This window comes from Chiloscyllium plagiosum, chromosome 39, assembly GCF_004010195.1.
Source record: "Chiloscyllium plagiosum isolate BGI_BamShark_2017 chromosome 39, ASM401019v2, whole genome shotgun sequence".
Lineage (NCBI taxonomy): Eukaryota > Metazoa > Chordata > Chondrichthyes > Orectolobiformes > Hemiscylliidae > Chiloscyllium > Chiloscyllium plagiosum.
In genome coordinates, this window is record NC_057748.1 from 13,541,047 (window position 1) to 13,554,248 (window position 13,202).

A 13,202-nucleotide genomic window follows, 5' to 3' on the forward strand; every position below is an offset into this window, starting at 1 on the left:
TGGCTTATATTTTAAGTTTAGTCAAGAGACTTATCTCCAAAAACATATAATCAAGAAAGAATCCACTATACTCACTACTGCAGCCTTTCTCTTGGACAGACTTAAAACAACAATTAACTTATCTGACTCTGTGCTGTGAACTTCGCCCAACAGTTCCTCCAAGATTAGTTGTGAATTTCACTGTTTGTTAATTTTCCCAGATGCACTCCGATGTCCAGCGATACACGAATTCAAACAGCAAAGGCGGTAACTGTGCAGGTCCTCTCTCTCTCTCTCTCTCTCTCTCCTGCACTGTCCTCACCATGTTAAATAAACCACTGGGCTCCCTCGCTAACAATTCTATTCGGTATCTGCCGGAACATTCCAATGTATCTCAATACAAACTGAAAGGACAGCACTTCATTTCCCACTCAGTTGCATTTCACCCTCAAGGACACAATATTAAGTTGCACAAAGGCAGAGCATGATCTACATTTTTTAACTTCCACCCTGGCTTAGCTCTCAGCTGAGCAGATCCATTTCCTATTCTACGATTCTACCAAATGTGGAACAGGCTAAATGGCCACCTCGCGTTGCTATTTTCTATGTCTCTGTAAGTTCATAACAGATGAGCGAGCATAATTTTCCAAATGTTTTGTAGCCTGAGATGTGGATTGACTACGGATCGAAAGGAGGAGGGAAGGAGAAAATACTGGCTCCATTTTAACTTGTTTTTTTCCCGAAGGAAGCAGCAGTGGGAGACGAGGTCAGGCCTCATCCGAGGATCAGGGGCGTTGACGTGTCGGGCATGAGAATCATGTTCCTCATTCCTGATGAAGACCTTCTGCCCGAAATGTCAACTCTCCTGCTGTGCTTCTCCAGTATCACGCCCTGTAGCTCTGATCTCCGACATCTGCAGTGCTCCCTTTCTCCTGGCAGTAGGAAAGGTCTGATCATTGCTTAATAAAAAAACAAACCGCGGAAGCTGGAATTCAGAAACAAAAACAGAAATTGCAAGTTTCTGAAGAAGGGTTACTGGACCTGAAATGTTAACTCTGATTTCTCTTCCCAGACGCTGCGTGACCTTTGCTGAGTTTTTCCAGCAATTTCTGATTTTGGTTTTGTTCCCAATCGTTGTTTCCTTCCCTGTGAAGGATAGAGTCAGAAGTCACATGACACCAGGTTACAGTCGAACAGGCTTATTTCCAACACATCAGATGAAGTCTGTTCACTTGATGAAGGGGCAGCGCTCTGAAAGCTTGTGATTTCAAATAAGCCTGTTGGACTGTAACCTGGTGTCATGTGACTTCTAACCTTGTCCACCCCAGTCCAACACTCCACATCATGTGACGATAGGATTGACGATGAGGGTGATGGCAGTATCAGGCCAAGGAACATCACTCAGGGTGACCAACGATTGAGGGTTGTCTCTTGTTTTGTAAGTTGGTTTAATGCTCTTTATTGCTCCCATGTTCACTGAGGTCAAGGCCAATCTGATAATCTTCAACTCCACTTTTCTGCCTTCTCCCCTTAACCCTTGATTCTTAAAGCTCTGCCTATCGCATCCGATGACCCAGCCTCAACAGGTATCTGTGGTAAAGAATTCGACAGATTCACTATTGTCCCAAGAGGAGAAATTCCTCTGTGCCTGGGAATCCCTTCTCTCCTCTCTGCCTCCTGACCATCACCTATGTGATTAACTGAACCATTTTGGGATAGACTTTAGCGCAAGCGACAAACTGACCCAGGGAATAATTGGTTTGATTTATTCATTGTTTTATTTGATTCGATTTATTGTCATCACATGAACCTGAGTACAGTGAGAAGTTTTGTTTTGCGAGCAGTACAGTCAAATCATAACATCCAAGGACATACAGACTGTAAGGTGTTTAGACAGAATGAAGCGCGTAGGGTCACAGCTGCACAAGAGGTGCACAATTATGTGCAATGCTTTCAAAATTGAAATCAAATCAATTTTTAGACTTGTTCAAAAAATCCAGTTTCCGTCTTTGGTTCAGAGTTTTGAGGCAATGTCAATAGACTCCACCCAATAGACTCCACCCAATAGACTCCACCCAATAGACTCCATCCAATTTGTGGCTGACATTCATACTGTTGCTTTTCGTTCACTTTCGGGTTTCATAACCAGGTGACGTCCCAGTCAGGTTTTGTTTAATTTCGACTTTCTCCTCTGTTTGAAACATATACAGTTTGACATATTCCAGTCATTGGCTACCCTAATCAGGAAACTAAAACAGGCTGGAAAAGAATCCAGCGTCTTTGGTGGCACGGTGGCTCAGTGTGCCTCACAGAACCAGGGACCCGGGTTCGATTCCAGCCTCGAGTGACTGTCTGTGTGGAGTTTGCACATTCTCCCTGTACCTACGCGGGTTTCCTCTCTCAGTCCAAAAATGTGCAGGTTTGGGTGGATTGGCCATGCTAAATTGCCCCCATAGTGTCCAGGGATATGCAGGCTAGTGTGGATTAGCCATGGGAAATGCAGGGATGGGGTGGGGTTTAGATCTGGGTGGGATGCTCTTCAGAGGGTTGGTGTGGACTCAGTGGGCCGAATGGTCTCTTCCCACACTGCAATGATTCTATGATTTTGAGATGAGGGAAGGAACAGTAATGTTTAACCCTCCCTTCACCAACCACCACCTTTTTTTATGGGAACAGTACCCCCCAACCTGTTTTCATCATCACCCAAACACACCCATGTCCCACAGTCAAAGCCCCTTTTGTTTCACTTCATAGGATCGAACCACTGTGTGATAGCACTGCAACGGTACACAGAGCACAACCTCCCATGCCCATTTCCCCCTGCACTCAGTTTTGAGGATTGGCCCACAGACCTTCAGGGTCGATGTGGAAAGGAAAACATGGCTCAAATGCAGGTAAATGGCACCAGTTCAGTTGGAGAAACCATGGGCGAGTTGGACTGAAGGTGGCACGGTGGCTCACTGCTGCCTCAGGGATGCAGGTTCGATTCCAGCCTCAGGCGACTGTCTGTGTGGAGTTTGTACTTTCTCACTGTGTCTGCGTGGATTTTCTCCCAGTCCAAAGATTTAGGGTGGACTGGTCATGCTAAATTACCCAGGAATGTGCAGACTAGGTGGGTTAACCATGGGAAATATAGGGTAGGCTGGGTGGGATAGTCTTTGGAGGGTGTGTTGACTAGATGGGCTTAATGGCCTCTTTCCACACTGTAGGGATTCTATGAAGGGTTTGTTTCTGTGCTATAATGACTCACTTTTTGGCAAGTCTTGGACCACAGGGCATAATCTTGCAAGAATATGGGGTCACACATTTTTACAATGGGGATGAGGAGGAATTTCTTCTCTCAGAGGATAGTAAATCCACTGAATTCTTTACTGCAAAGGACTGTTGAGGCTGAATCATAAATATATTCAAGGCTGGGATAGACAGATTCTTAATCAGAAAGGGAATCAAGGGTTATGGGGAAGTGGAGTTGGGAATTGTCGGATCAGCCTCAATCTCATTGAATGGCAGAGCAGAGTCAATGGGCTGAATGGCCTACTGCTGCTCCTGCTTTTTATAGGCAGCGTTATGGGCTCCCACTGGATTATAGAATAGAATCCCTACAGCTAGGAAACAGGCCCTTCAGCCCAACAAGTCCACACCCGCCCTCCAAAGAGTAACCCACCCAGACCCATTCCCTGACCCTATCACTCTACATTTACCCCTGACTAATGCAACAAACCTACACATCCCTGAACACTTGACAACCACCTGATGAAGGAGCAGCGCACCGAAAGCTAGTGCTTCCAAATAAACCTGTTGGACTATAACCTGATGTTGTGTGATTTTTAACTCTGAACACTGTGGGCAGTTTAGCAATTCACCCTAACGTGCCCATCATTGGACTGGCCTACATAAATGGGTAAGGTCGTGGTTTGCTATTGGATGGCTGACCAGGAGACTCCCCTGTCCTTATTACCTGTCATTCGATGCAGCTTTTGGGACACGGGGTACGTCAAGGCTGAAGAGCAAGGGCCCAAGGCTCTTGGCCTGTGTTTTCAGGAAGGGTATATTCATGTGCTTATCATAGAATCCCTACAGTGTGGAAACAGGCCATTCGGCCCAATGGGCCCACACTGACCCTCCAAAGAGTAAGCCACCCTGACCCATCCCCTTACCCTATTATCTGACATTTATCCCTGACTCCTGCACCTAACCTACACATCCCTGAACACTATGGGCAATTTAGCATGGCCAATCCACCTAACCTGTACATCTTTGCATTGTGTGAGGAAACCAGAGCACCCACAGAAACCCACGCAGACACAAGGAGAATGTGCAAACTCCACACAGACGGTTACCTGAGGCTGGCATCGAGCCCAGGTCCCTGCCACTGTGAGGCAGCAGTGCTAACCACTGAGCCATTGTGCCACCCGAATAAAGGCCCAACCTGTTCAGTATGGTCAAACCATAAAGTTGTCCGACTCAATGTCACCGCTCTCGCCATGAAAATCTTTAAACTTAAATTGCATAAACTCAGCTGATTCTCACTCAAGAAGGTTGAAGCATAATTTAATGGACATGCTTGCAATGTTAAAATGATTCCAAGGGGTAGATAGAAACTTTTCCTTTAGAGAGAGTGACCAGAAGAAGGGACATAACTATTGCTGGAGCTCCCTCCCTAACAGCATCGTAGAGGTGACTACATCCAAATGGATTCAAGAATGCTATCTCCACCACATTTCTAAGGATACAAATGCTACCCTGGCCAGCATTTCCCATATTCCAATAATGAGTAAATATATTGTATAAATCACTGTCTCAAAGGATTCATTGTTCCTACTGGACTGGCTTGAGGGGCTGGAATACTTTCATGGTACTATGTTCATAGGAATCTGGGTGTGTTTTAAACAGTTCCAGTGAGATTACATGGTGCCAATGCCATGCACATTGATTACTTAGATACAGTGAAGGGCAGTGAGGAAGATGCTAATTTTGGCAGGTGGACAGTACCTCCTTGAAAGGCCACAGGTAGAAAGGCCACTCGCAGGGAGTATATATCTCTCCCAGTCTTATTCAAGGCCAGCGACATGTTCTTGTAACCCTCAATCATGATGTCCCATGGGGCCACTGCGCCTGGGCAGGAGGCCATAGGTCAGAGGTGGCACCAAGGATTGGGATTTCTGTACCTGCCTCTCCTAAGAGGGAAAGAAAACACCTAGACATCAACAATGTGCGAATATTAAATTTCAGGACTCCTGTTTTGAAAGGCCAGTATGTCTCATTTGCAGGTTGGTCACCTTCAGGTAAAGATTCACAGCTTGGCGATGAATCTGTTTGACCACATTACAATGTACCTTCTATAACTGACAATTCCTGGTGTAGGGCTTTAACCCAAATGTATAGGTGCCAAGGGTATTACCACGGATGCCCTGTACATTGCCTTTTGAGCTGCGTTCAATTAACTATGGATTTTGAGGTCATTCTTTGTCAAAAACAGCAGGTGAGTGTGCCCCACCTACCACAGTCTGGCCAGTGTTTACCTCCACAGACAAATTATCTGCTTGTGGGACTTTGCTGTGTGCAGACTGATTGTGCACAGCAAAATTCCAAACAAGCTTTTCAGATAAAGCTCCTCACGTCGCTGGATGCCTAAAATAGACGTTAGGCCCCTTCTATGAGGTAACGAGGGGCCTGACAAAGGACGTGTTTTCAAGTTGCAGCCTTTGGGAACACTGCCAGAAGTTGTTGACGAGTAGTGGTAATCCTTCCCCAGCCCCCTCCACATGAAAACAAAAGCAAGCTGATATATCTCCCAGCCAAGCCTCTCTTTGCAGTGTAACCAATAAATACGCGCAGTTGGAAAACTGGACTCTAACCTGACTGATTGCATCAAAATACTTTGGAAAGCAAAAGGAAACAGCGAGCTTTTGAAAAGACCAGTTCCGTCACAAACATAACAGAAGCCCAGCGAGTTTTCAGTAAAGCAGCCGACAAGATTTTGAAAGTTGGCAAATGGAAAGCATGGAGGTTTCTGGAAGGACGTCTTGGCTCAGTCTCCAGGAATTCCTGATATTCCTGACTGTCTTCTTGCTGGTAACTCTGGTGATCCGGGGGAGAAGGAACAGCAATCTGCCTCCGGGGCCCTCTGCGTGGTCTTTTCATGGAAACATCTTCCACCGTGACCAGCCTGCTCCACAAGTCGTGGCTGCTGAGGTAATGAGTCCTCTATATTACAACATTCTTCTTGGTCACTCACTGGAAATTATACTCAGCTCACCCCACTTGTTTAGGTATTAAGGCTGCACCATCTGTCCACTTGCAAAAAAGGATCACATACATTTTTAAAGATTCCTTCACAGGATATGGGTGTCATTGGCCAGGCAGGTTTTTTTTACACTTCCCTAATTGTACAGAGGGCTGTTAAGAGTTATAGAGTCATAGAGATGTACAGCACGGAAACAGACCCTTCGGTCCATGCCAGCCAGATATCCTAAATTAATCGAATCCTATTTGCCAACATTTGGCCCATATCCCTCAAAACCCTTCCTATTTATTTCCCCATCCAGATGCCTTTTAGAACATAGAACATTCCAGCGCAGTACAGGCCCTTCAGCCCTCGATGTTGCACCGACCTGTGAAACCAATCTGAAGCCTATCTATCCCAAACTATTCCATTTTCATCCATATGTTTATCCAATGACCATTTAAATACCCTTAAAGTTGGCGAGTCTACTACATTTAAATGCTGTAATTGTACCAGCCTCCACCACATCCTCTGGCAGCTCATTCCATACACGTACCACCCTCTGTGTGAAAAAGCTGTGCCTTAGATCCCTTTTAAACCTTTCCCCTCTCACCCTAAACCTATGCCCTCTAGTTCTGGACTCCCAGACCCCAGGGAAAAGACCATGTCTATTTGTCCTATCCATGCCCCTCATGATTTTACAAAACCTCTGTAAGGTCACCCCTCAGCCTCCGACGCTCCAGGGAAAACAGCCCCAGCCTGTTCAACCTCTCCTTGTAGCTCAAATCTTCCAACAGGGATGAGTCCTTCAGCCCACAGTGTTGTGCCAAATATGACACCAAATTAAACTAATCCCTTCCGTCTCCCTTTGGCCCACGTCCCTCCATTCCTTACATATTCATGTGCATGGGAGAAAGGGAGGCCTGCAGATGCTGGAGGACAGAGTCAAAACGTTCAGTGCCGGAAAAGCACAGCCGGTCAGGCAGCATCCGAGGAGCAGGAGAACCGACATTTCGAGCATATGCTCTTCATCAGGAATGAAGTGCTGATGAAGGACCTATGCTCGAAACGTCGACTGTCCTGCTCCTGGGATGCTGCCTGACTGGCTGTGCTTTTCCAGAACTGAACGTTTTGACCATGTTCATGTGTGTGTCTCAAAGTCCCTTAAACATCCCGATCGTATCTGCCTCCACCACTACCTGTGTCAACACGTTCGAGACACCTACCACTCTCTGTCTAATAAGGACTTTAATGTAACAGCACCCCTAAAAGATGGCATCCCTGACTGAGTGGTGCCCCCTCCATACCTCCCTGTAGTGTCCATATTGATTTTTACACACTCAGGCCCTAGTGAGACTTGTCAACCCTGAGTCATAGTGAAGTTGACCATTGGAGGGAGATAACCGGTGGCTGAAGGTGACCATGTCCCGGTTGAGGGGTGAAGTTGAGAAGGAGATTACTCCCCTCAGCCTGTACGGGATTCAAACCCACACTGTTAGCATCACCAAGTAGGCCTCCAGCCAAAGGTAGGTCAGTGGTTAGCACTGCTGCCTTACAGCGCCAGGGACCTGGGTCCAATCCCAGCCTCGGGTGACTGTCTGTGCAAAGCTTTTCCTGTGTTTACATGGGTTTTTTTCCAGGTGCTCTGGCTTCCTCCCACCAGCTAAAGATGTGCAGGTCAGGGCGAATTGACCATGCTCAATTGCCCATAGTGTCCAGGGATGTGTAGGTCAGTTGTATTAGTCATGGGAAAGCAGACTAATAGAGTAGGGCCATGAGTGGGTTACTCTTCGGAGGATCGGTATACTTGTTGGGCCAAATGGTCTGTTTCCAAACTGTAGGGATTCTATGAAACTGAGCTAACCATTCCCTGACTGCATGGCTCAGTGGTCAGAGTACTGCCAACTGCAGTCCGAACTGATTATTTCTTCCTTTTCCTAAACAGCTCTCCAGGAAATATGGAAACATTTTTACGACACATATCCTGTGGATACCCATCATTATTCTGAACGGCTTTCAGACCATCCAGGAGGCTCTGATCCAGCATGGCAGAGAATTCGCGGGGCGACCAAATATGATTATCAATAACCTTCTGTCAAAAGGTCAAGGTAATAATTTCTCTGAATCTCGTTAAGAGTCTGGCAGTGTGGTTTGTCAGGGGCTACTGCCAGGTTAAATGTTCTGAGGACGGGGAGTGGGGGGGCAGGCGGTTTCAAATTTAACCCATCACAGGTGGAGGTTTTGAATTCATTGAAAAGAAATGTGGAATATTTTAGTCAGGAAAATCCATCTCGTTCACAAATATGGGAAGTCCGATGGTTAGCACCGTTGCCTCACAGCATCAGGGACTTGCGTTTCATTCCAGCCTCAGGCACAACCATCTCTGTGGAGTTTGAACGTTCTCTGTGTGGCTTTCCTCTGGGCTCTCTGGTTTTCTTCCACAGTCCAAAATGTGTGGGTTAGGTGCATTGGCCGTGCTAAATTGCCTAGGGATATTCAGGTGAGGTGGATTAGCCATGGGAAATGCAGGGTTAGAGGGATAGGGAAGAGGGTTGAGTCTGCTCTTCGGGGGGTGAGGGGGGGGGGGGGGGGGGGGGGGATGTCGGTGTATTGGCCGAATGCCCTGCTTCCATACTATAGGAATTCTGGGAAACCCCTGCTGTCCTTCAGGGAAGGAAAATGCCATCCTTTCCTAGTCTGGACTACATGTGACTCCAGACCCACAGCAATGTGGCTGAATCTCAGCGACCCTCCAGACAATTAGAGCTGGGAAATAAATGCTGACCCAGCCACATATCCCATCAATGAATATGAAAAAATAATTTACCCTCATGTTGGTGACTGGTGATAGTTATGAATCCCACCCACAGTGAAGGCAGTCTTGCATTTATATAGTGCCTTTCACACCCCTAGTGGTCTCAAATACTTTTACAGTCAAGAAGTTTTGGACTGTAGGCAAACGACACCAATTTCTATCCAGCAAGTTCCCGTAAGCAACATTGTCATTTATTTTCCTTTTAGTCGATCTTCACAACAGAGCCCACACCATGCCATGCCATTCCTGTGGGGAATAGTGGGGGTGGGGGGTGGATTTCCAGGCTGGTTATCAGTCTGTTGAGCCACATCGCAGTCACTCCTTCCATGTCCAGTGAGTCCTGGACTTCAAGCCTTGAGCTCGGATGGCTCAGTGGTTAGCACTGCTACCTCACCAGCGCCAGGGACCCGGGTTTGATTCCAGTCTCAGGTGACTGTCTGTTGCACGTTCTCCCTGTATCTGCGTGGGTTTCCTCCGGGTGCTCTGGTTTCCTCCCACAGTCCAAACATGTGCAGATTAGTTGAATTGGCCGTGTTAAATTGCCCATAGTATTCAGGGATGTGTAGGTTAGGTGCCTTACTCAGGGGTAAACATAGGGTAGGGGAATAGGTTGCTCTTCAGAGGGTGGTGTGGACATGCTGGGCCAAAGAGCCTGCTTCCACACTATAGGGATCATATGACACTGGCCTAGAAGTACTGCCTGCTGTGCCACAGGATCTCCCAGGTTTGCACTAATGAGCAGCTTAATCCATTAGATGATGTGGTTCAAGGGATAATGTGTTGGCCAGGTAACATCAGCATAATTCCAGACAGCTGCTCTCTCATTAGAAAGGGACAACTTGTGGCAAATTTAACCTGAGGGTCACCACATCTCAGACAAGGGGTCAGATTAAAATTGTCACGGTAACCTCAACGAGTGTGGGAGTTGAACCCACACTGTTGGCATCACTCTGGCTTATGAGGCAGCTGTCCAGCCAATTGGGCTAACCAATCCACCTGCTCAGGGTCCTCTGGAGAACACCACAACTGTTCTTCAAAATATAGGGGTCCTTTACATCCTTCCGAGAGGACGAGATGAGGCCATTGGAAAGATGGCACCTGTGTCAGCGTGGACATTCCTTCAGCACTGACACTTCAAAGCATTGATCACTTGCTCAAATTTCCAGAGCGGGAACTTTGAATGCCTAATTTACTTTTATTCTCTTGTGGGAATATTTTCCCTGGAGCGTCGGAAGCTGAGGGGTGACCTGATAGAGGTTTATAAAATCACGAGGGGCAAGGATAGGATAAATAGACAAGGTCTTTTCCCTGGGGTGGTGGAGTCCAGAACTAGAGGGCATAGGTTTAGGGTGAGAGGGGAAAGATATAAAAGGGACCTAAGGGGCAACTTTTTCACGCAGAGGGTGGTACGTGTATGGAATGAGCTACTAGAGGAAGTGGTGGAGGCTGGTACAATTATAACATTTAAAAGGCACCTGGGCTGGTACATGAATAGGAAAGGTTGAGAGGGATATGGGCCAAGTGCTGGCAAATGGGACTGGATTAATTAAGGATATCTGGTCGGCATGGACGGAAGGGATTGTTTCCGTGCTGGATGTCTTTATGACTCTATTACTCTAATCGCTGGCTGACCAGCATTTCTTGCCTGTCCCTTGAACAGACTGGCCCATTTGAGAATCAACCACATTGCTGTCGGTCTGGAGTCACATACAGGCGGGTAAGGATGAGACGCTTTATTCCCTGAGGGCGGATTAGTGAGCCAGGTGGGTTTTCACCCAGTCATCAGTTGATTCTTAACCCCAGAGGAGGCTGGTACAATTGCAACATTTAAGAGGCATTTGGATGGGTAGATGAATAGGAAGGGTTTGGAGGGATGTGGACCAGGTGCTGGCAGGTGGGACTAGATTGGGTTAGGATATTTGGTCGGCATGGACGGGTTGGATCGAAGGGTCTGTTTCCACACTGTACATCTCTATGACTATGACTCTATTTAACCTATTTTTCTAATGATCCTGTTCAGAGATGTTATTACGTATCTCTGGAGTAGGTGGGACTTGAGCATAGTCCTCCTGGTCTAGGGGAGGGACACTACCACTGATCCACAGGTGGGCCCCAGATTTTTTTTAAATTTTAGGATTTGAACCCAGGTCCCCAGAACATTAGCTGAGTTTCCGGATTAATAGTCTCGTGATAATACCTCAAGGCCACCACCTCCCCTTGGAGGGGAGTATGTCATCAGTTAAGCTGTGGACCACTCCTTACTGTTGCTGTCATATGAGATTACAGAACATAAGCGAATTATTCAAATGTTTTTGGCAAGGAGAAGCCAGTGGTAAACTGCTTCAACATTGCACATTTTTTGTTGTACACCTGAAAATGCGGATGTCAGAAACAGACTCTGACTCAACGTTTCGGTTTCCTCCTTTCTCTCAGGTATTCTAACGGCCCAATACGACAGGTCCTGGAAACAGCAACGTAGGTTTGCCCTGACTGTCCTGAGAAACTTTGGTTTAGGGCAATTTGCCTTTGAGGACAGAATATTGGAAGAGGCTCATTACTTAGCTGCGGCTTTCAGAGAATCTGAAGGTAAGAATGTGCAACGGTATTGTTCGAAATTCCCAGGAACTCATGGGCTGAAAGCAAGGTGAAACAGCCCCACTACCCCGAGAACTACTCTCTGAGCATTTTCTTTCCCTCAACTGTTATAGTTAGGCTGTGAATGACCCCGAACGTCAAGTTAACAGAGGGGTTCACAGAGACTTATGAAGATTTCACAATAGAACTTGTCTGCGAGAGTAATGGGGATAAAGCAGGAGACTGGCACTAGAGATTCAAGTACATAATTCTTTGAAGATGTGTCACATGTAGACAGGGTGGTTAAGAAGGAGTTTAGCATGCTTGCCTTCATTGCTCAGACCTTTGGGACATCATGTTGAGGTTGTACTGGATGTTAATGAGGCTTCTCGTGGAGTACAGAGGAATCTCGACTATCCAAAGGACACAGGTGGGGAATATTTTGTTCAGTTAATCAAATGCCGGATGACATCGTTTAGCTGAGCATTGGGGCGTTGCTATCCTGCTGGATAATCCGATATTCGGATAATCGAACGACAGATATTTGTCCAGTTTGTCCAGTACTGTGTCCAGTTCTGGTCACCCTGTTATAGGAAGGATATTATTAAACTGGAGAGGGTTCAGAAGGGACTTACCAGGATGTTGCCGGGAAAGGAGGGTTTGAATTATAAGGAGAGGCTGGATAGACTGGGACTATTTTCACTGGAGTGTAGGAGGTTGAGGGGTGACCTTATAGAGGTTTATAAAATCATAAAAGTTATAGATGAGGTGAATGGCAGGTGTCTTTTCCCTAGGAATGGAGCATTTTGAGTCGAGGGTGAGAGGAGAAAGATATAAAAAAAGACATGAGGGCACTTTTTTACACAGAGGGTGGTTGGTGTGTGGAATTAACTTCCAGAGGAAGTGATAGATGCGGGTACAGTTACAACATTTAAAAGACATTTGGATCAGTACATGAATAGGAAAGGTTTGGAGGAAGTAGAGAGGGTGTTGCTGGAAAAACACAGCAGGTCAGGCAGCATCCGAGGAGCAGGAGAGTTGACGTTTCGGGCATAAGCCCTTCATCAGGAATGAATGGGAGGGGTATGGAAGGATATGGGTCAGGAGCAGGCAGGTGGGACAAGTTTAGTTTGGGATGATGGTCAGCATGGACTGGTTGGGCCGAAGGGTCTGTTTCCGTGCTGGATGACTCTGCGATGTTTGTTTAAAGAGCTGGTACGGACAGAAAGGGCCAATTGGCCTCCTTCTGTACCACAACAATTTTGTGATTTGTCACATCCTGCTCATAATGAATTGCAGGATTAAGGGAACAAATCCAAAATCAGTCATTTGGTAGACTGGCCATGCTAAATTGCCCCATAGTGTCCCGGGATTTCAAAGCTGAAAATGTGTTGCTGGAAAAGCGCAGCAGGTCAGGCAGCATCCAAGGAACAGGAGAATTGACGTTTCGGGCATAAGCCCTTCTTCAGGAATGAGGAAAGTGTGTCCAGCAGGCTAAGATAAAAGGTAGGGAGGAGGGAATTGGGTGAGGGGCTTTGGAAATGCGATAGGTGGAGGGAGGTCAAGGTGAGGGTGATAGGCCGGAGTGGGGTGGGGGCGGAGAGGTCA

The 13,202-nt window shown here is 46.8% G+C and overlaps 1 protein-coding gene across 2 annotated transcripts in view; it reads left to right on the plus strand.

Annotated features, from left to right (window-relative positions):
* The first annotated feature begins 4,787 nt into the window (after window positions 1-4,787).
* LOC122542249 (cytochrome P450 2D17-like) overlaps window positions 4,788-13,202 on the plus strand; it is a 46,178-nt gene continuing 37,763 nt past the window's right edge. Inside the window, exons 1-3 of one of the 2 annotated variants that reach the window (XM_043679790.1) lie at window positions 4,788-6,174; window positions 8,151-8,313; window positions 11,454-11,606. In XM_043679790.1, coding sequence (XP_043535725.1) covers window positions 5,974-6,174; window positions 8,151-8,313; window positions 11,454-11,606 — 517 coding nt within the window. In that variant the 5' untranslated portion in view covers window positions 4,788-5,973. The remainder of the gene's footprint in view (window positions 6,175-8,150; window positions 8,314-11,453; window positions 11,607-13,202) is intronic. The other variant, XM_043679789.1, reaches the window with a different exon arrangement.